Source organism: Paroedura picta, chromosome 13 (assembly GCF_049243985.1).
Source record: "Paroedura picta isolate Pp20150507F chromosome 13, Ppicta_v3.0, whole genome shotgun sequence".
Lineage (NCBI taxonomy): Eukaryota > Metazoa > Chordata > Lepidosauria > Squamata > Gekkonidae > Paroedura > Paroedura picta.
The window spans coordinates 17,572,779-17,594,753 of record NC_135381.1 but is presented as its reverse complement, the minus strand read 5'-3'; the positions used below and the strand labels follow the sequence as shown (position 1 = coordinate 17,594,753).

At 42.5% G+C, this 21,975-nt stretch overlaps 1 protein-coding gene across 2 annotated transcripts; it reads right to left on the bottom strand.

Moving 5' to 3' along the window:
* Positions 1–898: 898 nt before the first annotated feature.
* On the bottom strand, positions 899–21,635 carry SMPD4 (sphingomyelin phosphodiesterase 4). Of its 2 annotated transcripts, XM_077307271.1 has the most exons (19): positions 21,474–21,635; positions 21,281–21,367; positions 20,601–20,743; positions 20,418–20,493; positions 19,420–19,528; positions 17,862–17,914; positions 16,508–16,656; positions 15,667–15,799; positions 14,846–14,917; positions 12,011–12,100; positions 8,832–8,977; positions 7,537–7,627; positions 6,622–6,722; positions 6,290–6,453; positions 5,622–5,827; positions 4,497–4,730; positions 3,528–3,659; positions 2,997–3,125; positions 899–1,429 (listed from the first exon to the last, which is right to left on the bottom strand). In XM_077307271.1, the coding sequence occupies exons 1-19, from the start codon at positions 21,546–21,548 to the stop codon at positions 1,103–1,105; spliced, it is 2,517 nt and encodes an 838-aa protein (XP_077163386.1). In that variant the 5' UTR covers positions 21,549–21,635; the 3' UTR covers positions 899–1,102. The 2 variants fall into 2 exon arrangements, with proteins under 2 accessions (XP_077163386.1, XP_077163387.1); XM_077307272.1 differs by lacking the exon at positions 12,011–12,100.
* Between the last annotated feature and the right edge of the window lie 340 nt (positions 21,636–21,975).

The window sequence follows — 21,975 nt, the reverse complement described above, 5'->3', positions numbered from 1 at the left end:
TTGGACCCACACTGAGTACACTTTTAAAAAGTACCATTCTAGAATTCATTATCCAAGAAAGTAACCTGAGGTAAACTGTAGAGAGCTAGCTGGCTAGCGTCCTTCTCCTGCAGCAGCAAAGAAAGGTCTGACGGGAGAGTGCTAGCTCCTCCCATATCATGTGATTTCTGAGTGGGGAAAGCTCCCTCTAGATGGGAGGGGTGAGCACCCTTTGGAGCCTTTTAAAGCTTAAGCTAGCTAGTTATTTCTCCGTGGCAAGCCTGCGATTCTGCAGAGCCCATGTGGGACTGCACAGAAACCACAAGATGAACAGTTTTCTCTTATCATCACTTGCTATAGTGAAGCAGAGCATTGTATTCAGCACAATTGAAGCGCTGATTTTTTGTGTCTGTCTTGAACCTGCCTTCTTTACAATACATGGCTTGCTACCTTTTCTACAAGCTATCTCCTCCACTAATTTTCAATACACTGGAGTCATGCAGATATTCACAACGATAAGATTCCAAATTCTGCACAAATCCTTTTTCAACCCACATTCCAATATATAGCTGGCAGTTACATAAATAGCAGTCCCCAAAAATTGCAGACAACAGCTGATTTGTTCAGGCAAGTTATCAGACCAGAATACTGCACAATGTTACATTTAATTCTGTGCAGTGGAATTTTTAACATAAGAATATGCTTGCAATGAAGAGGCCAACTCCATTGAGAATTTTTCCTTTGTAAACCATTTAAGTTACTGAGAATTGTACCAAAGTACCTCTTGATCATCAGGGACTGAGAGCTACCATTTAGCCTGCTTGAAACAACTTATCTCATTGGTTTGGCCAACTAGTTGTAGTTTACAGATAGAGTTAAAACACTTTCCCCAACCCACCACTCTAATGCTAAACATACATGATGGCCTGTATTTTTTTATTTAAAAGTTTATCAAAACAACAAATTGTACAGCTTTGTCAGTCATGAAGGTACAGCCTTCTGATTTCAAGTGTTTTACTTGATTAAAAATATATTTTATAAGTTGCCAAAGCTATTTGTCCACAGAGTTCACCCTTCTTGGTTTAGTCACTGGGTGCAGGCAGGAAATCAATGTTGTAAAACATCATGATTGATGTGGCTTCCTCCTTTCAGTGAAGAAAGTCATCAGTACTGCATAAAAAACGTATCCAATAAAAAGTAGAAAGCTACATGTCACCGGACCAATGCAGAACCATGAGGCAATGAAGTATATCAGAAGCAAGGAAAGGAGAGTCCTGTAACTCGCCAGAAACCTTAGGCTGATTCTTGGCTGTCGAATCTGTCCTAGGTTCTGCTTGCTCAGGGGGCTGTGCCTGGCCCTCTCTTCTAGGCAGGGGTTGCAAAGATGATAGCGGCAAAAGCTGCCAAGAAAGCCTTCCTTAGCACAGAGAGTCTCCATTGAGCCTGCAAACTAGAGACACAAATAAAGTTCAGGGATATTACTAATAGAAACAATTAACATTACATGTTTAGTAGGGGGGAAAAAAGCTTTTTACAATTCTTACATCAACTCTGAGGTAAACTTGAACATATTTAATTTGGGAAGTGATGCTCCAAGGCAGTGATTTATCCAAGGCAAATGTAAGTTAGAAGCAAGGATTTGACTTTGTCCAAGTGAAACAGTATTACTAATGGATCACTCCATAATGAAGAATTGTTTTAATGTTACATATGAAAAGCAAATAAATGAGCCAATTCTAACTAGCTTGTAACAAATGTATGATTACTTGTATGCAATGATGTTTTACCATAACCTTCTGCATTTGCAGTTTCCAAGGAGGTGGGAAATAAACTGCACCGATTACTGGAAGATGCAAATTGCACCCATTAATTAATAATAAATAAATAAACAAATAACCCATTAATTAATAAATAATGATGATGACTATGACACCGTTTGCCTATAAGCAATATTTTGAAGTAGAATGCACTCAGTGTTGCCTTAAGATGAGGGTTCAGACCTGAATTTTGTCATTGAATGTTTTCTGTATGAAGGTGAAAATATGGTAACGAAAGCTGATTGTGTATACAGAATTTGACCAGGCATTCATGGACAAATCAATTTAAGTCTAGAAGACCAGTTTTAAACTCACTGCTCTAAGCCAAAAACGAAAGTGCATGATGAGAGTACCCTAGTAGAATTTCTTATGTGCCCAGCAGTAAGAATTTGGCACACAATTATTTTTAAATGATTTTTTAGCTACTGAAGCTGACTTGTTTGCAGGTACTGGATATTCTGATATCAAGTACTCATTAATTGTTCATTTCATTATTTTCTGACCCCTTTTAAACTTTTGAATTTGGGGGACATGGTGCATATATTTAAAAAAAAATGGAGAGAACTTTACTCCATCAATAGTGGCCAAAGCTGTCCAAGAATCACCATCAAAATTCCTTTGGTACAGAATTTTCTTGGAGCATCTGCTGTTTATGTAGAAGGTTCCACAATTCAACCCCAGTATCTTTAATTACAGGATCAGGTACATAAGTACATCGATAGATCCCTGCTGGATCAGACCACTGATTCATCCAATCCAGCCTATTATTACACACAGCAGCCTACCAGTTGCCACGTAGGATCAATCAGGTCACAGATGCCAAGGCCTTGATGCTGCCTCTTAGCACAGGTATTCAGAAGTCTGCAGCAATAACCTATGAAGAGTCCCTTGGCTAGTAGCCATTTATGGACCTCTCCTGCATGAATCTAACTTTTAAAGCCATCTATGCTCCTGTTTGTTAGTAGTAGGTAGCATGAAAGAACTCTAATACTATGGAGAGCCAAAAACAGTGAAAGGAGAAATTATTGGCCTTTACAGGCCAATGGTCACTTCTGAGGGTAAAGCACACATACTTAAAACACCACAAGTTAGCTAAACCGTGCAGAAACAACCCACAATGTGGACATTTTTTATTACGTATGTTAAGGAGAAACAGCGAGCTGAGAAAAATGAAGATGGGAGGCTTTCCACAGCACTTACTTGTCTGTTGATTGTGGAGGACAGTTGAAACAGAAGTCGCACAAGAGTGGTATTTTCGTAACTTCTGATGGGCTGGAGCTCAGGATCTCCTTGATATTCCACTGGAAACCTCCGCAGTCCATTGATGATCTAGGAGATGAGTAAGACGCAGCCTTGAATACTTTTGGATGAGGCAGTTCTTAAAAGCTCTTTAATATTAGTGCTACAAAAGCATAGGCCACAATGGGTTCATTAACCCTTAAGGTGTCACAGGAGTCTTTGACCCTGTTACTGTATCAGACTAAATTAGAGTTGATTATCAATTTCAATAGATTAAATTTCCCCCCCCCAATATAGTCTTACAAGTTTTAAACCAATTCTGTTATAGAAGAAAAATGTTCCCAAAAATCCCCACATAGCAACTCCCTAATCCACAAGCTTCTTCAAAGAAAGGGAGCAAAATGTTTTGGCTCTGGCCACATTACTCCACTCACAAGGCTGTTGAAAAATAAGCTGTTAGCTGCAAGGTTAGCTGGTGTGCCACCTGCTTACCTGATACCTGCCAAGTGGTGTCAGAATTAATCCATCTTCACTCTCAATACAGTCTGGAAGCTGCTTCTTTCCATTCTCATCTTGAGCTGCTCCCCAATTCAGCAGCAGTTGGCTCAGCTGAGCTTCATTCAACTGGCAAAATTGAAACAAGAATTCTATGCCATTACTACAAAGAGGCACAAGGATTAAATGTCACCTTATAAGAAATAAGAAATTAACCAGTTTCCAGCTTATGGTCATCACCATACTCCTTCCTATCAAGTATTTCTTGAAACTCTGATAGACGCTAAAGGTAAAGGTATCCCCTGTGCAAGCACAGAGTCATGTCTGACCCTTGGGGTGACGCCCTCTAGCGTTTTCTTGGCAGACTCAATACAGGGTGGTTCGCCATTCCCTTCCCTAGTCATTACTGTTTTATCCCCCAGCAAGCTGGGTACTCATTTTACCGACCTCGGAAGGATGGAAGGCTGAGTCAAGCTTGAGCTGGCTGCTGGGATTGAACTCTCAGCCTCATGGTCAGAGCTTCATACAGCACATCCGCTGCCTACCCTGCGCCACAAGAGACTCATTTGATAGACACTAATAGGCTCCAAAAGAAAGTTCTGCAGACAGGGACAAAGGTCAGGTTTGTGCTTGCAAGCACAACCCTTTACCTTTTTTTCCTTATCAGCTTGAAACTTCTCTCAGTTCTTTTCTTTTTTTTGGAAGCTGCAAACTTTCAGCCATTTTAGGAGGGCCACAGTGGTTTCAGATGCAGATGAATCAAGGTTCAAAGCACATCTACTTAAAAAACAGTTCATTTTTAAGAGGAAGATTTCTCTAAATGAGCAGCCACCTTTTCTAAAGTTGTTTCCAGTTAGTTTGCAATAGTTATGGAATGGAAAAATCCAATGTGTTTAAAGCTGTCTTCAGCTTGTATCCATGTATTTTATGGATTCCATATTTCAACCCAAATAGCCATAATTGTACCCGAAATATCTGGCATAAGTACTCCAGGGCCTTTTCCAAGTATTCATCTGTTTTCTTGATGCTGTCTTGTCCAATTTCATCCAAGTCATTGCCCGTATAGGAGCCATTCAAATCAGATGGGCCAAACCGGAGCCAAGAAAAGAAGGACTGGCTAGCTGTGGCCTCAATGGAGTGGTCCGATATGGATTTGGCCGTCTGCTGAGCCTGACCAATTAGTTGGGCTAAACGTAATACCTGAAAAAACACAGCAGAGACGAATTTAGGCTCAAGTGGGTAGCCGTATTGGTCTGAAGTAGCAAAACAAAATTTGAGTCCAAAATTTTGTCTAAAACAGTGGTTCTCAACCTGGAGGTTGGGACCCCTTTGGGAGTCGAACAACCCTTTCACAGGGGTCCCAGCAGGGCAAGCAGCTTGGTTGGGGGGGGGGCACTGCCACTGTTGCACTTGCACACCACCCAGGCTTCTCCAGCTTTTCATACAGTTTCCCAAACCCTATTTGCTGCAATGCTTTAGGAGAGATTGCAGCAAAGCCTGGATAGCTGCTGTGTGGATTTCCTCTCCCCCCCCTCCAATTGCTCTCTCACAGCAACCATTTTCTGTCCCCATCATTCTATAGGCCTTTTTGTTTTTAAACTAGAAATTCAGTATCATTATTGCAATCTATCCGGTCTTCATATTAAGTATGTCTGTAACTTCTTTCGCTGCTGCCATAGAAGAGGAAAGGCATAGCTATACAGTGAAAGGGGATACAAACAGACTTATACAAAAAAAATGAAAGCTGGGAATTCAAGAAACCTGATACACAGATTGCTGTAATGGTATACCAATATATATATATAAAATAACAATAATTAAAAAAAACTGAAAAAGCCCTGGAGATGCAGTTGCCTGGAATTGGGGGACCTACATGCGGAAGTCACATTTTCTCTGCAACAGAAACAAGGAAACTACACAAGCCTGTCCCTGTATGGAAAAAACCCCAGAGGCAGGATTCCTTTTGGGATTATGATGCCATGACTCCCAAGTTAAGCATTACATTTAATTTTACATTCGCTGTTGTGCTAAGGGACACTTCTATATTTCTATTCAGCTCTACAATTTTATGACAAATAGGTAGCTGCTTACCAGATTCCGTACTTCTGGTCCAAACATCTGTTTGTATTGAAAGTCCTGCCCTTCCAGACTATAAACATGACTCTTCACTTTAAATGAAACATCTGTGATGGTTGGAGTTCGGGATGACAGAAAGCTCCCTCCAAAAGAAGGGCTTACAAAGAGACGGTGTTGACGTGGAGGAACAACAAGGTCTGTTTCCAGAAAGAGTTGCTCTCCTGTAATGCAAAAAGTGAAACAGCGATATGGTTATCCTCATGTTGTGGAAGGCTCTGACTGTTGCAAACAAAGGGATTCAGATCCATAATCTAAAAGAAAGGGCTTTTCAGGCTACTTACTGGGTTTTGCAGCTGCAAACAAAAGGCAAAGACTTAGCCAACTTAATGCAATGAATACAGCATTGGGTTTAGAGATGAGAGCCCATGGTTAAAATTCCTGCTTAACTATTGATGTCACTAGAGTGTCTTGGGGAAGTGGCTGTCTCACTATGGGACCTTCAGATACAGCAAGAAAGGAATTTAGACCAATAACAAAACTAACTAGATTTCTGAATTTCCCTCAGGCCTGCAGGAGGCTTCTCTGCTTTCTCTGCTGCCAATGTGAAAGCAATGCCATAATGATGATGAAAGCATACATGCAAAATAGATCACAAGGAGGAAGGAATTTCTGACATCTTTTACCTTTCTGGATCATTTCAGCAAGGTTAGGCTGAGCAAAGACCTTGGCTACTCTGAACACCATGAGGGCATTCTTTGGACTGACCAAATCTGTGCGAAGAGCTCGATTCAAGAAGCCAACAAAGAGCTTGGTATACATCAGCAGATTCTCCTGAATGAAGGGTGCCCTTGTAAATGGAAGAAGAGAACCATTTATTTATATTTTATGTATTTTTACGTTTATACCCCTATCCTTCACTAGATGCTCAGGGAGACAATGACCATATCACACATTCAGAAAGAAAAATCACTCCTCTCCTCCTCAGTAACATATAATTTTTTTAAAGATGCCATACCATTTCTCTGACACACTGCGAGGCTGGGATTCTGCACTCAGAATTGGTTTCTCAGGGGCATATCTCCAAGGCTGTAAATAGCTTAACCACATCTCCAGAACCTGAATAAAGGGAACAGTTAAATATTTCTACTCAGTTTTACACTTCCTTAATCTTGGACAACATAGGAATTTTATTTCCTGAAGAGTCACTTTATAAAGTGCTGTGCAAATGTACTGGCTTCTGCTACCCAGAACCCTGTTGCTACAGAAGCTACTCTCTTTTGCACACTGCTCCCCTTGGAGTTAGTTACTGGAGAAGGGGACAAGCATTATACCTTAAGAGGCTAGATTTGGTTCAATATGTCTCCAGTTGCTGATCTTTCCCCTAAAACACATGGGAGTAGTTTTCTAGTTGCTGAAACTCTTATTTAATTTTTTTTAAATTACTGAACCCAAGTTCTCCCCTCTTCCCTCACTAGCATCTGCCATACACCAGATGGCCCCTTTCAAAATGCAAGGCAACCCGTCTAGGCCCCAACCAGCCTTCAGTGCTCTAAACTAGGGGTAGTCAACCTGTGGTCCTCCAGATGTTCATGGACTACAATTCCCATGAGCCCCTGCCAGCAAACAGAAAATCTTCTGTTGCAGACCTGTGGATATATTTTTTTGGGTGGGAGGGAGACACTTTGCTTTTCTTCTCTGCTTCATGAGGTATAGCAATTTGACTGCACTCTTTAGAAAGTAGTATTCCTATGATTTTTCAGGGATGATCAACCTTTCATCAGAGGGCATATTCTGTAGTTCAAATTGCCCCTACAAAACCATATTTCCACACTGTCTGGAAAATAATTTCCAAGCTAGAAATCTTCAGCCATAGTTATCTTTTAGGTTCAATATTATGAATAACCAACACAACATCAAGCTGAGTACATACAGCTCTAAAAGAGGCATCCAGAGGCCAGTGGCCAAAGCAGTGTTGCAGAAAGACGTAGAGCTTCTGTTGAACAAATCGAGGAATCACAATCCTGTAAAGAAAACCAACACACAAGCCCCATATATAATATAAATAATTGCCAGGGGAAGAAAAAGATCTACCTTTTTAATGAGAACAATAAAAAACTAGTATACTTTTTCAGTTAAGCATGCAGGAGAGAATGTGTTTCTCCTGCACATAAGATTAACTGATACACAATTTCTCCCCAAAGAGCAGGGGTAGTCAAACTGCAGCCCTCCAGATGTCCGTAGACTACAATTCCCAGGAGCCCCTGCCAGCGAATGCATCAAATAAAACCAGTGTATGTAAAATATACAATAATTGCTATAGCCAGTTGGTGCCTTTACATAAAAAGATATGTTTAGGAAACTATGGACCTATAGTCAATTCTGTGGTCTAGAACGTCACAAAACTATTGGAGGCCTCTAATATTTCAACAACAGGCCCTGGTCAAGGTAAGCACTTTCAGTGTCCGGTAAGTATCTTGTAATCAGGAACCAAACTTCATTGAGAGTATGCTGCAGAAACTTGGGAAAACTTCCTAATCCTCTGATGATGATGCATGGCTACTTTTCAGAGTCAGTGCATCAGGCAACTGCACCAGCCACTGTGTGCAGAATGTGCAAACAGAAAATCTGTAATACAAGAGGCTAACACTACTCTGGCAATAAGGGATTGTCCCTAGTAATACACAAACATGGTGAATTATAACATTCACAGTGGGCAATATCTTACCACTCTGTGTTCAGAAGGTGTCTTTTCCTGGATTTCTGACTCCTAAGAACAAGAACTCCTGGGCTTACAGGATCCAGGCACAGGAACAGCCACACTGGTTGGGAAGCTGAAATGAGGAAAGGTCAAGGAGTTGAAATCACTCCTCCTTCCTCTTCAACAAGCAGAGATTCACTGAAAGGAGGGGATAATCTCACCCTCTTGTCCCTCCTCACTTCCACCTGTTGATCCTCATAGCTATTCCTTTACATGGATCCTGTGTCCCAATGACTGATATTGGAAAGAGCTGCAGCAATGGAAAGAAACAAGGGAAATGCGCCTTCTGAACTCCAAAATGCAGGATACTGCCCAGTGTGTTCAATAAAGACCCAGGGGCTTTCGAGCAAATAAAAATTCACCAAGCTTTATCTAGCATTCACTCAAACTTTTCTTGCCTGTTGGGATTTCAACTCACACACACTGCACATACAATCATTTCTGTTCTAAGTAAGAAACAACCTTACCTCTTGAACTCTGCCAGAGGGCTGGCAGTGTGCGAATGAGCTGAAAGAGAAACTGGCTCTGGCTTCAGGCTGTTGCTGAAAGCATGTAGGTGCTTCACAAGCAACCGGATCACCAACACGTGCTCCTCAGTGGGTTTAAACAACTCCTGGATTGAAAGCACGAGGAGGAGAATGAAAGAAGTCATCTCCCTGTCATTAAGGGAGACCAGTACAGAGATAGCTACAGGGGCAGAGGCTTAAGCAAAGAGACTCTTCAGGTTAATTCCCGAGTGGTTGCTGTCAGCCCAAAGCAGAATGTGTTCATTTTCATCCCGAGCACACAAAGATATAGAACAGCTTCCTTATAGCTGTGATAAGGAGAGGAAGAACTCATTCTAACTGAGCTTTGGCAAGTGGCTATTGAAGACTAGCAAAAGAAATGGCCACTACATTTTCTTATTCAGGTCACAGTGGCCAGGTAAGACCAAAGGATCCAGTGATCAAGAGGACCGCAGAATGGGTAAGTGGAACACAATCTTTGTGAAGCAATCCTATCAGGTATAAGCATCCAGGACCAATAGGCTTCAACCTGATGGATTCTGTGGGCTTGGTCTACAGTTTTCAGAGCAATGAAAATCATATCAGCCTGTATTAGGAGTTTGCTCTGATTTCCATTGTTTCAAGTAACAAACCCAGATAGGTAGCCATCAGCCAAGGCAGAGAGACCAAAATAAATGCTGCAACAAGTTCCATGCAACGTTTCCAAATTCTGTCTTCTGCAGGTATGCATTTATGAAAAACCTGCAAAAATTCTTATTTTGGATACTTTATTGTCAAGTCAAATTTGGGGGGGGGGTCCAAAATTAAAATCATTTTATGTCCGGGGGGGGGGCTAAAACAAGGTGGAATTATGAAAGAGGAGCTGGATACACAAGACATTTGTAAACAGTCCTTGCAAGTGGAAGATCTACGAATGTAGAAGAATGTAACTTAGGCTAAACAATAACTGCCATAGTACAGCAGCTTTCAGGCATACTAGTGCTTATAAGCAGGGAGTCTTTTTAAAACTGATGAAGATATAAACGTTTAGAATGGCACTGGGAAACGAAATGCTTTATTACAGTGGTCCCCAACCTTCATTAGGCTGGGGACCGGCAGGGCATCGGACCGCGCCCGCGCGGGCCACGCCCGCGGATCGGGCCGCGCCCGCGGATCGGGCCGCGCGGACACGGCCTGCACGGGCGCAGCCCGGCCCTGATTCCCTCTCCCCGCCCACCCGCAGTAAGTAGCTTCCCGGGCCGCAAGCTTGTGGCCTGGGAAGTTTTTTACTGCGGGGGGGGGGGGCGGGGAGAGGGAGCCGCGGCCCGGCGCCATGGCCTTTGCGGCCTGGCGCCGGGCCGCAGCCCGCAGGTTGGGGACCACTGCTTTATTAAATTTTAAAACCTGGACCTGTTTGCACTGTTACAACTATCAGTTACAACTATCAGTTGCTTATACATTTTATGTAAACCGCCCTGAGCCTCCGGGGGAGGGCAGTATATTAATATATAATAAATAAAATACAGAAAAGGACCAACTGGTTTTAACCAGATACCTCAGCTGGGACTTGTGAAATTCAATGAAGTTTTTCTAGCTCCCTACAACCAGAACAGCAGTTTCCTACAGCTTATCACAGCAGATTGGAAATGTGCAGGTAGTGAAGGGTAAATACAGGGAAGCTGTTATAGATCCTTGGAAAGGATGGAAGATGGGTGCCTTGTGCCCTTCTTGGCCTCTCTTGAAACATACTGCATAACCCACTTACTTGAGCCACACATTCTGCTTTACTAAATCCCTCCCTAAGACATGCAGGAACCTAGTTTATTTATCTTCTCGACTTGGGACCAAAAAAGCCCCCTTTAGAAAAGGCTCTCTTTTGCATCACACAGACCTTTTTGAGTGGTGTTATTTCAGTTTTGGCATGTTCTCCCTCTTGAGGCTCACCTGGCCCCTTACCTTGCTTTCCTATATGTCTGGTCAAAACTGTTTATTTAGGCTTTTAACTTGAGAGGTTCAATTCTTTTAAGGCTGTTTTGTGATTTGCTTCTAGTCTGAAGAATGTTTTGTTAGTATCAATTTCAGCCTGCTCAATATTTTATGCTATTTTTATTTATGCACTGGCCTATTTTGTGCTGCAGTTTTAACTATCTGAAAAGGAACCATGTACATTTTCTAAATAAATAAACTGGTGCAGAGGATCCTGTTAGGGGGCCATGGTTGAGGCTACAGTCTCAAACACCACATTGTGCCTCAAGGCAAATGATGCCGTCATATTTTAAAGACCGGTTCTAAAACAATGAGAAGCAGAAAGCTGCTGTTTTCTTTTGTTTTTAAGGACAGTCAAGATGCCATGAATGAACTGCACACAAGAAATCATTATGAGATGAAGACTCAAGGAGGAAAAGCTGCAGGAATACAGCAAACCCAAAAGGAATGACTGGGCAGGCACATTTTTTTCACAATCTGCAAATGTGCAGGAATCACATTAAGCTCTTTTCTTGGGACTATTATTAGCAATCTCTCGCACTAAGTCAGGAGTCATGCTACCATCAATTCCAACCAAAACATTTAAGTCACATTCGATTTTATTTGATCCATCAACTAGAAACAAGAGAATCACCGACTCATTCTCAGCACTGCGGGAGGCTCAGAGGCACAGCCAAGTACTGAAGAGCCTTGTGCAGTTTTGAGCTGGGCAAGGGAAAAGTAAGAGTATCAGTGGCTGCCTAGTAACTACATGATGCATTCTTCTACCCCTGCCCTAGGTTCCGGGTTGAGGAGCATAATACATCCATCTATGGGAGGTGAGTGGCCCTAAGCAAGTCATATATGTGGCAATTGGACTGAGACAGGAGAGAGAGCCAACTTAAATGCTATCCCCAAGAGAAACATCACATTCAGGGATATCTGAAGGTCCAGATCTGGCTTTTGATCTCCAGTTTCCTGAGCTCCTTTATCAACAAAATGGGGAAATTTCAAGTGCCTAAAGCAGCTAAATGCTACAACCTGACCATACTCTGTGGCCGAAAAACTAACTATCCAGGGCATCTTGGTACCTATACCCACTGGCTGTACTTTTCCGCACCTGTGCCTACACCACACTTTGCAGATTGTATGAAGAAACAAGGGGTTAAAAAAATGAAAAGAAAAGATGGAAATACTTGATATGTATGGAGGGCCTGGTAGCTGGATTGGGCAGGACTACTGTGGTGAATACTGGACATACTGAGCCGATAGTGCAGAACCTCCAACTGAGAGACAACAAGAGGGAAAGAGAGGGGGAAGAGGAGAAAACGAAAAACGGAAAGAAAAAGGAAAACAGCAGTGAGAATGAGCCCAAGAGAAAGGGATGGAGAGAAAAAAACAAAACAAACAGAAGAGTCACAAATACAACTGATGACAACAATGTTTCACAACAGCAGCAGCTATGGCCAAGTACCTTCTTCTCCACTACCAGAAAACCCAGTCTCTGAGCTCAAAGCAGCACCCATCAAACTCTTTCCATTCTATATGCAAATTCTTAAAACAAGAGATTTGTTGAAAAGCCTTGAGTGTTTCAGAATTTGGTTAACTTTCAGGGAACCGGCACAACAAGCTAATAAAGCCTGGGAAAGTGATGGACTGAGAAAACAACTTGAGACTGTTCCTTCTATAAGAGATGCTCCCTAAGATCCACTGCAAGATATCCTGGATGTGCATCTCCAATTGCATTGCAACAACTTGGGCTGGCTCAGACTTTAGAAAAGGTAAGGCATAAGCAAATGCAAGGAGGTTCTCCACTCACCAATGGGGGGGAATGTAAAAGACTGACACCTCTTCAAGTGCCACTGTAAGAGAATAATCTAAGTGAAGTCTGATTCCCCCTCCCCCAGCACTGCACAATACAATCTGCAAACTTGCAAGTTTAATTTTATCATCATGGAAAAACTAATCTAAACTGACAAACTAACAAAGGCCTTCATAGCTGAACAAGTTACCCAACACTGGTGAAAGATACAGGGAATACTACTGTTGCTGCACCACAAAGACTGTACACAAAAGGAACCTCCCCCCATTGTTTGGTAAAGCCAAATCTAGCAATGTTTTACTCCTTCCTGGACCTCTAGCCATAGAGAACACAGTACAAACAAATGTAGATGTAAAATCCCTTACAGAGGAAAAATGTGTAATGTAAGCAATATACAAGGCAATAGATTCAACACACCTAGCCAATCCCTTCACCCCTCCCCCTGAGAATAGCTGGGAACAAGAATAGGATGGCAGGCAGGCACAATGAATGGGGGGGAAAGGATGTCAGTTTTATGTAACCAGTCACTACAAATTAAGCACATACATAATAAACGTACATATTAGCAACATTATGAAGAACAAAAGATGAACACCAGGATAAGAAGTAGGTTTTTAAAGCCCTTTCTCTACATCCACACTACACAAAACAGTCATTTAAGTGACATGTTTAACAAAGATAACAGGAAGCAAATCTGATCATCTCTGTACAAAGAATAGCCCAATAACAATCCACTAATAGTGTCCTCTGGAGCTATCAAGTAATGGACATAATATTAAACTGCACTGAAGATAAACAGAAGCTGAATTCCAATTTATTATAACCTACCTAACAACATACGTCAAACTGTGGTGTTCAAATTTGTCATGCTAAAAAATGTGTCAATTCATGAAAATATACTTGTTTAGCAATGTCCAAAGTAGGAGGCTTTAATGACTTCCATATATAAGGCAAGGATCTTTGACTTAGAACTTGAGTATTGACTCTGCTGCCAGACTAAACAGAAGTTTCTAATGGTGAGGCCATAATCTGTTCCAATTTCCATTCTAGCCAGAGTACAGAAACTACTTTCTACTGATGGGTTGTTTCCTTGCTGGTTCTTCTGGGAGGAATGCCTCTATGGAATCTTCCTGGATGACATGGACCTATGCGATGGTGGTTCCAATTTTTTTTGGAGGGCAGATGGTGTTACTGGTCCCTTGATTCCCCAAAATTCCATATTTTCCATGCTTAACACTGGAATGAAACCTCTGGACAAAATTCTCTCAAGATTCTGAATAGCAGACAGAAGATACAACTCTCTCTCAGCTTCCATCTCGATTCAGGGAAGCAATGGAAATACTGAACCAGTCCTTGGAAACTGTGAGGACTAAGCTGACCCCTAGGCAAGATGGAAGTGCTGTGGGTTGGTAGTAGTAGTAGTAGTAATAATAATAATAATAGTTGGTTCTTATATGCTGCTTTTCTCCACCCGAAGGAGTCTCAAAGCAGCTGACAGTCACTTATCAATTCATGGAAAAATCAGATGTTAAGATTTGTGAATGTTGTCTCATCCCTCAGGTACACAGTGAATAAATACCTAAAATTTTCCTTGCCCAATTCCAGTTTCTCACAAAAGAAAACTTCTTCATATAACCGAGTGGCCTGGGTCAGTCATTGCTATAAATGGCCTCATTTACATACACAGACCAGCTCTCTCCCTGAAACAGGGAGGCCCATGCATGGAAGGTTTCTTGAATACACATAAAAGCTTTAACCAACTACATAGATGTGAGACTGGCTGCTGGACCAGGGTGGGGTGAGGGTTATTATTTGCCATTAATCTTGTGGATTTTGTTTGTCGGGTTTTATAGGGGATTTTATCTGACCATTGTTACCTGATGCAAGCTGTTCTGGGAGTGGCAGGATAGAAGTCTAATAAATAAAGTTGCCAACCAACAGACCACTATTTAGGAAACTCCTTCAAACAGCTGCCCTAAAACAAATCAGCTTGTGCTATTGGCAAATGGCCCAGATATTAGAATACCACAGGGATTATGAGACACTTGTGAGTTTCAGGTAGTGCCATCGTGGTGCAGAATTCAATGAAATTAGTTCTCCATTGTTCATCTCATTCAAACCCTATAAAACTAGAAGCAGGGTTTCTCTGCCACTCTCAAGTATGGGCCAGCAAACACAAAACCTAGAATATGAAGCACACCCCCATTACCTTGATGTGAGGAGACTGCATTTTCTGATACATGTCCAGGGAGTAATGATGAAGCCACATTTCAACAAAGATCTAGGAAGAGAAATACTTTCATCAGCTGGCTGAACTTATGGAAAAGACCCAGACCTGGGCAGTCGCAAACTGCTTTTGGCACCATCACTGTTCTTTGATCAGACTAAACTTTGTAGCTACTTGCTGAATCATAGAAATATTCTACAAAGACTTCGAACTAGAACTAATAAAGACCAAGAATGAAGTCAGAGATAATTTGAAAATAAGAAATATTATATATTGAAATACATTATCCATTTTCTAATATACACATACAGTAAACAAAATAAGAAAATTTAGGCCCTTTACAGCAGTGGTCCCCAACCTTTTTATCACCAGGGACCAGTCAACACTTGACAATTTTACTGAGTCCCAGGGAAGGTTGTCTTTTGCCGAGGGATGTCGCCACCACCGCTGCTGCCTGAGCCCTTGCTCCGCTTGCTTTCCTGCCAGTGCCTCTAGCCTCTCGCCGCCCGCTGGGCGGTGCTGCTAGCAGCAGCTGCGCAATGCCATGCCAAGGGGGAGCCCCAGCCATGGTGGCCGCCGGAGATCTTCTATTATTGAGCCACTCACAACAAAATAATCTGCATATGAATTCAAGTTTTGCTTTGTATTTATGAATATTGGCCTTTTCAAGACATAGTCTCCCTAGTTGCCGATGTCCACAGTATTGCAAATATTGTTGTTTCCCACTGTGCTAAGCCTGCACAACATCCTAGGGCAGCTCATGGTTCAAGTATCAAGATGCAGCAAAACAATAACAGACACACCTGAAGCAAGGTTTCAGATCTCCAGATCTCTTGAGAAGCAGGGTCTGCATTCACCGAAGGCTGATGAGCAACATGCCTTTTCAGAAGGCTTGTGGGATGCATCCCATAGGAGGTGAATGACATTGAAGGAGATCTTGAAGGAGAGGCACAAATTAAGTATAAAGCTATCTCTGAAAGATCAATATAAGTGAGATTGCAGCTTGCAAGTTGCTGAAATAACAAAGAGCACTGAAATAACAAAAAGGATCTTACAGAAGCATTTCTTAAAACAATACTTGTAGTGCTTATGCCAATACATGAATTATGCTAGAACAAGCAACCAATGGTAAAACGAAGGGATGGCCACTTAAACAGAATACCTCTTGTTCTCTCGTGTTCTTTCCTCTCTTGTTTTGGGAGAAATAGCTTGGGGCCACAATCATGTCATCCTCTTGCTATTCAATAACCACCATCCCATTTATAGTAGTTAGGAAAGAAATAACTTAACAGCATTCCCATCATCTTAAATCAGTTAACACAGACACAAAAACCCATCAACAACTGCCAAATATTAGAGCAGAAAACTCTTTCAATGCCTCACTAGCAAATTCTGAATACAATTGTTTCCTTTCAATTTTTCAGAAAACAGTACATTATTATTACTTATAAATTTCATCAGCTGCTAGTCCTAGACTACCCCTAGAAGCTAGCAAATTTCAACTTAGAATTTTGCTTATCCTTTAATTTCTTAGCCTATATCTTATAGAACAGCTCCATTTACTATATGATTCATGTGGCAAACAGAAGGGAGTCAACTGCAAACATCATTGTCCTGCTATGTAGCACCAATATAAACACTCACCTTGGAGCGGGTGATGGGACACCCCCTGGATCAGAGGAAGGAGATGGAAGGACACTTCCTTCTGTAGGCAGGAACCACTTCAAGTACCTGTCCACCAGAACAAAGTAAGCACTGTTTGAAGTGCTTACATGACAGGTCATGGGGATGTTCTAGAACATACACAGAATAGTCAGAGCTGAATTATGCCAACCCCGTTCCAAAACTAGTTCTCTTGCAGAGAATCACTGAATGAACTGCTACATGTTGATCTTCAAGTCTGAGATATGTAGTTTGCTTGGTGTAGTGGTTAGGAGTGCGGACTTCTAATCTGGCGAGCCGGGTTTGAATCTGCGCTCCCCCACATGCAACCAGCTGGGTGACCTTGGGCTCACCACAGCACTGGGAAAACTGCTCTGACCAAGCAGCGATATCAGGGCTCTCTCAGCCTCACCCACCTCACAGGGTGTCTGTTGTGGGGAGAAGAAAGGGAAGGCGATTGTAAGCCGCTTTGAGACTCCTTCGGGTAGAGTAAAGCGGCATATAAGAACCAACTCTTCTTTTTCTACTACTGTGTTAGTAAAATAACATGTCTTTGTAAGCAGAGGATTAAATAACATGTGCTCACTAGCAGCACTGAGACTAGATGGAAAAAGACAGGCTAGCTGTTCTGCGGGAATCAGTCATGCACTTGATGTAAAGCAGAATGCTGAAAGAGCTCTAGAAGAGAGATAACAATTGAATCAAGACGCTGCAATGTAGGAGTAGAGTTCCCCCCCCCCAAAAAAAATAAACAAACTCAATACAGCAGACCTAACAGGTCTAGAATTTGGAAGGGTTCTCCTACTAGTGGGAATGAACTATCAAATTACATTTGAAGAAGAAGAAGAGTTGGTTCTTATATGGTTTTGTATGGTTTTGCTTGTGGAACAAGTAAGAGTAGTAAGCTGACTAGGATATCATATTCACCAGTGAGCCAACCTTTAGATTCCAATAAATCCCTCCTTCCTAAAAGAGGATTCAATGTAGTGTATTTGTCCAAGCAATGGGAGGACTTGGGTAAAAATGAAGGTCAGTCTTTCACTTGGTGAAACCTCCCACTCACCCCTTCCATTGGCAAAACTACCCCTATTAGTAGTACATAGATTTCAAACAAAATACTAAAATGTAACACACTATAGCGCCAAAAATGAGTGGACTTAGTATTCTAAGTGTTTTAATACAATATTTGGGTGGCTTTTCACTACCATTTATCAGAGCAGAAATGGAAGCACGTATGGTGCCATCTGTAAGAGCCATAAGACCGCAGCTCCCTCTCTTTCCATTTCCAGTGTTAACAAGACGTGGGGAATGGGGGAAGAAGATGTAAAATATTTACCCTCTGTGTGATAAGGCTTATTGCGAAGTAGAACATACAATATTCAAATGGATCTGGTGGTACAGGGTCAAGGTTAAAATGCAACTGAAAATATGGAGGACTGCATTCAAGGTTATACCATACAACAGTAATAATACAAGTGGATATTCTGTTCACTTCTCAGGCTTGACAGCTTGATATTTCTATCTTCAACAGCATGGCAAAGTACTCAATGTTGCCATGAAGGAAAACTCACAGTTGCCACTTTGAAATATAACTCAGGGTAGTTCTAACCACTAATGGAGTTCATTGTCTCAAACTGTAATTGTCTGGAACAGGAGGATGAACTCAAGAGCTCCTTATGCCCTCAGTTCTGTGGGAAAGGCAGCCCTAATTATAAAGCACTACAGCCACAGATGTAAATTAAAACAGATAGGAGGCAAGCAAATGAAGCAATTGTGTGAGTTCAGCTGCAGGACAAAGAAACCATGGCACTAGACTCTGTTCCTCTTATTTAATAGCTACTTCGCTCCAAATAAATCAATTTGTTTCAAATTAAAAGACATTAAAAACATTATAGGAGTTTCAGACAAGCTTCAAGCAAGAAATAAGGTAAGAAAGCAGGCAAGAGCCACTCCACCAATAGAGACAGAAAGATTTATGCATCTTTAAGAAAATGAGCAGTGAGAACTCTGTGGTGATGAACTATAATATATGTACCATATTTAATTTGTTTAGAAATATCAGACTATACCTGCAGCAACTGTTAGCTGCCTGCCCTGTTGGAGGAAAAGGCAAAAGACAAGGAGCAAGCTTCCAGGGTTTGCCTCAGATTATGAGTTCTTACAATCACATGAGCCAAAGTAGAAAGGAAAGTGAAACCTGAAGGTGGGATAGGCGGTGGGTTTACAGGGAGCAGCTTACAATTAAGAAGGCAGAAAGAGAATTTACAGTGACTCTGACAGGTTGGAAAGTTGGCCCAAACTTAATGAAATTATATCTGTCAGACTGAAAACTAAACACATGTATTTTGGCAAAAAAGACCAAATGCACAGGTATAGGATATATGAAGTAGTACAAGCGAAAAGGATCTTGGGATCTCCATGGAATTACAACTTGCCTGACAGTGCATTCTAAACTATGCCCAGATAACATAGCAATGAGTTCTGGTAAACACTTCTGATAGAAACTGGCTTCCTTCCCTCACTCCTGTGGCTGACTATATCTTAGGAAGCAGCAAAAGCAGCTTATATTTTGTATTATCCTATTTCTCATTTTTAGCTTTTGTTGCTGATGAAATACAATTGAAACAGGGATATACCAGCACCTTGTTCAGCTCAGCTTTCAGCATCAACTCTCACCATTGTTTAAAGGAAACCCTTTTTCATTGCGCTCCTAAAATAAAATCAGCCACATGATTAATTGTTCCTTTTGTTTTACTATATTGTTTTATCCTACAGTATTTCTGTTCCTTCTCTCACTAACCAGCATGTTTTTGGTGAGCCAAAGTCCTCAAGCAAATGGGTCAGGAAGCACAGGAACAAGCAACAAACTAGCTTAGACACTATCAAAAGGATACTAAGGACCAAGTTTAAACCTAGGCCTCCAGATGAAGGAAACTGAACTTTGTTATGGTATAGAGAACATTCAGGCAAAATCCTCTCTTGTATTGAAACTTTCACTGGACCCTGAAAATACAAGTTAGAAAACACCATCCATATAAAGTATATATTATTAAAACCTTAACAACAAAAAGTAAGTTGTATAAACATGTATGTTCAAACCCTAGATAGCAGGAAATCTGTAAAAGAATTAAAGTTGAGAATCTATAAGGCATTATTGGGGGGGTATAGATAAACAGGGGGAATCTGTGCCAAAATTGCTGTTATCTTCTTCCACTGTATAGTACAACTTGGGTATGAACTGTACCTTCCTCATAATTGCACTGGAGGTTTGGCTACTAGCTGCACTACAAGCTATGCAAACAAACATGTCACATACAACCCTTGGTCTAATTTCCACCCAAACTGTCCCAGGAAACACAGGGAGAGGTTAAGCTTTCTCCATACAGGATTTTAGTCCTCGATAATGCACAAGTTCAAGACCAACAGAATAATCTGCTATTCAACCAGCCTAGACTCTCCAAAATCACACACAGAGAGATTAAAAAACCCAGACTAAGATATATTATATTATAAAGCACTCCCTAAACCAAATTCCATTCTTTCTGTTAGGTTTACCCAGCATAAAACGCTATCACATTTATGCCTTCATACTGTCAGGATTCTCTGAAACTTGCATGTGGAAATAAGCCCTTCGTTTTTTAATTTGAGTGCTATGTACCAAATAATATTTTCATGCCTGAGAGCTCTCCATGTGCAAAAAACCCTTCTGCCAACAGATGGCTGTTTTGCTGGCCTAATGATCATCAGTTGGTAGCCTTACTTAAGCAAATTCATCTGCCAACTGACTGCAACAAATATACATCTACTACAAAAGATCAGTGTTATAACTACATTTTTAAAATCCTTGCTGGACAATACTTGAGTGGTCCTCCATTATTTGCTCAATAGTTACCGGAAGATAAGAGACAGGGAAATCATATCTGTATTCTTCAGCTTGAAGCTTGTAAACTAGCTTCATCATTGGGCCACTGTAGGGGGGAAGCAGTAAAAGAGAAAACAAGAAACATTATACTGGGAAAAAGGAACATATGAAAATAATTCAAGTCTTCTGTATATCTATAATGATGAAACTCACCCAGGATCAAGAAAGTCGAGAGCAATGTTGTACTCAGTAGGGTTAGTCCTTCCTTGTAAACAACGGAGGTTCCAGCCTAGAATGACACCATCCAAGCTGCCAAAGACATTCTCCACCAACCAGGGGAAGATAGCATGCAGTTCCTTTAAAAAGAGGGGGAAATGAGGAAGAAGGCAGAAACAATCAATTAAGAAACCAGCGCAGTTTCTGATGACTAACAAGAGTTCCAAACAACATACAGTGGCCCCTGGGAAGTAGCACTGTCCCCGCCATTATTTTCTTCCTGTAGGTACATCACTAGCCAACGAAGGGACCCCAAAGCATCAAAGTGCTGCCTGGGAGGGGGCAGCTCTAAGGAACCAGCGTTGGGGCGGTGCGTGTGTGAGAAGTTGGGCAAGTCTAATAGCAAACCATTAGTTTTGCAATCCGAGGGCTACGCACCAATCTGAGGACCATTATTATACCAAACAATATTTCTGCGTGCTGTTAGGCATGAAACCGGGCAGGCGACGGGACAGGGATGGGTCTTATCCAAAGCACCCGCAGCGGCAGGCCGCCCATTCCTCGGGGGCAAGTGGTGTGCCTGAGGCTGAGCCCGCCTGAAAGTGCCTTCCGACCCGAGCCTGAGCGCCAGCCCCACGGAGGCCGACCCCCCCCCCCCCCGCCCAACCGCCGCTCACCTTGGCGGGGAACTCTTCGATGACGGCGGCCAGATCGTGGCATCGCTGCGCGAAGGGCTTGTTCAAGCAGTCCGCCTTCAAGCCGGCCTGTCGCCAAAAGCACGAGACCAAACCTCAAAGCAGGCCGAGCCAAGCGGATCCCCCGCCCCCCGGCCCGCGGCCCGCCCGCGGCTTCCCCCCGCCTCAGGCTTACCAGGAGGTAGCTGGGCGTTGGCAGGTGGGCCGAAGCCGCCTCCGCGTTCCGGTAACGGCCAAACGGCGACGTCATGGCCGCGGAGAGAGCGGGGCCTCGCGCCGGACCCCGCGGCGCAGGGTGGGTGGGTGGGCGGGGCCTCGCGTCTCTTTTTGAGCGGGCACCACGCGTCACTCGATTCTCCGCCGGCCCGGGAGGGAGCGTCACGGGGGGGGCGTGGTCCGAAGGCACGTGACGCAGCTGGGCCGCTGAGGCGGCTCTTCACAATGGCTGCCAGGGAGGGGGGAAACTCCGGGGGGGGGGGTTGGGGAGTGGAGGCTCGCCAGGTAAAGCGCGGCGCAGGTCGGAGCTGATGAGCCCCGGGGGGACTGGGGGGAGGCTGTGGTGCGAATTGATTCCTGCACGAAAAATAGGTATAGAGAATTTGATGTTCTGTGTGTGCTTAACACTGACTTTGGCCATACGCGATCCAGCTAAGGTGACCAGATTTTAACATTGGTAA

Bases quoted from the DNA above. Each gene is read 5' to 3' on its own strand.
- SMPD4 (XM_077307271.1), bottom strand. From the start codon at position 21,548: ATGACGTCGCCGTTTGGCCGTTACCGGAACGCGGAGGCGGCTTCGGCC. The intron at 20,494-20,600 runs GTGAGTTTCATC...TCCCCCCTACAG, and splicing joins CTCGACTTTCTTGATCCTGG to TGGCCCAATGATGAAGCTAG. The intron at 6,454-6,621 runs GTATGGCATCTT...TCCATTTACAAG, and splicing joins CGCAGTGTGTCAGAGAAATG to GGCACCCTTCATTCAGGAGA.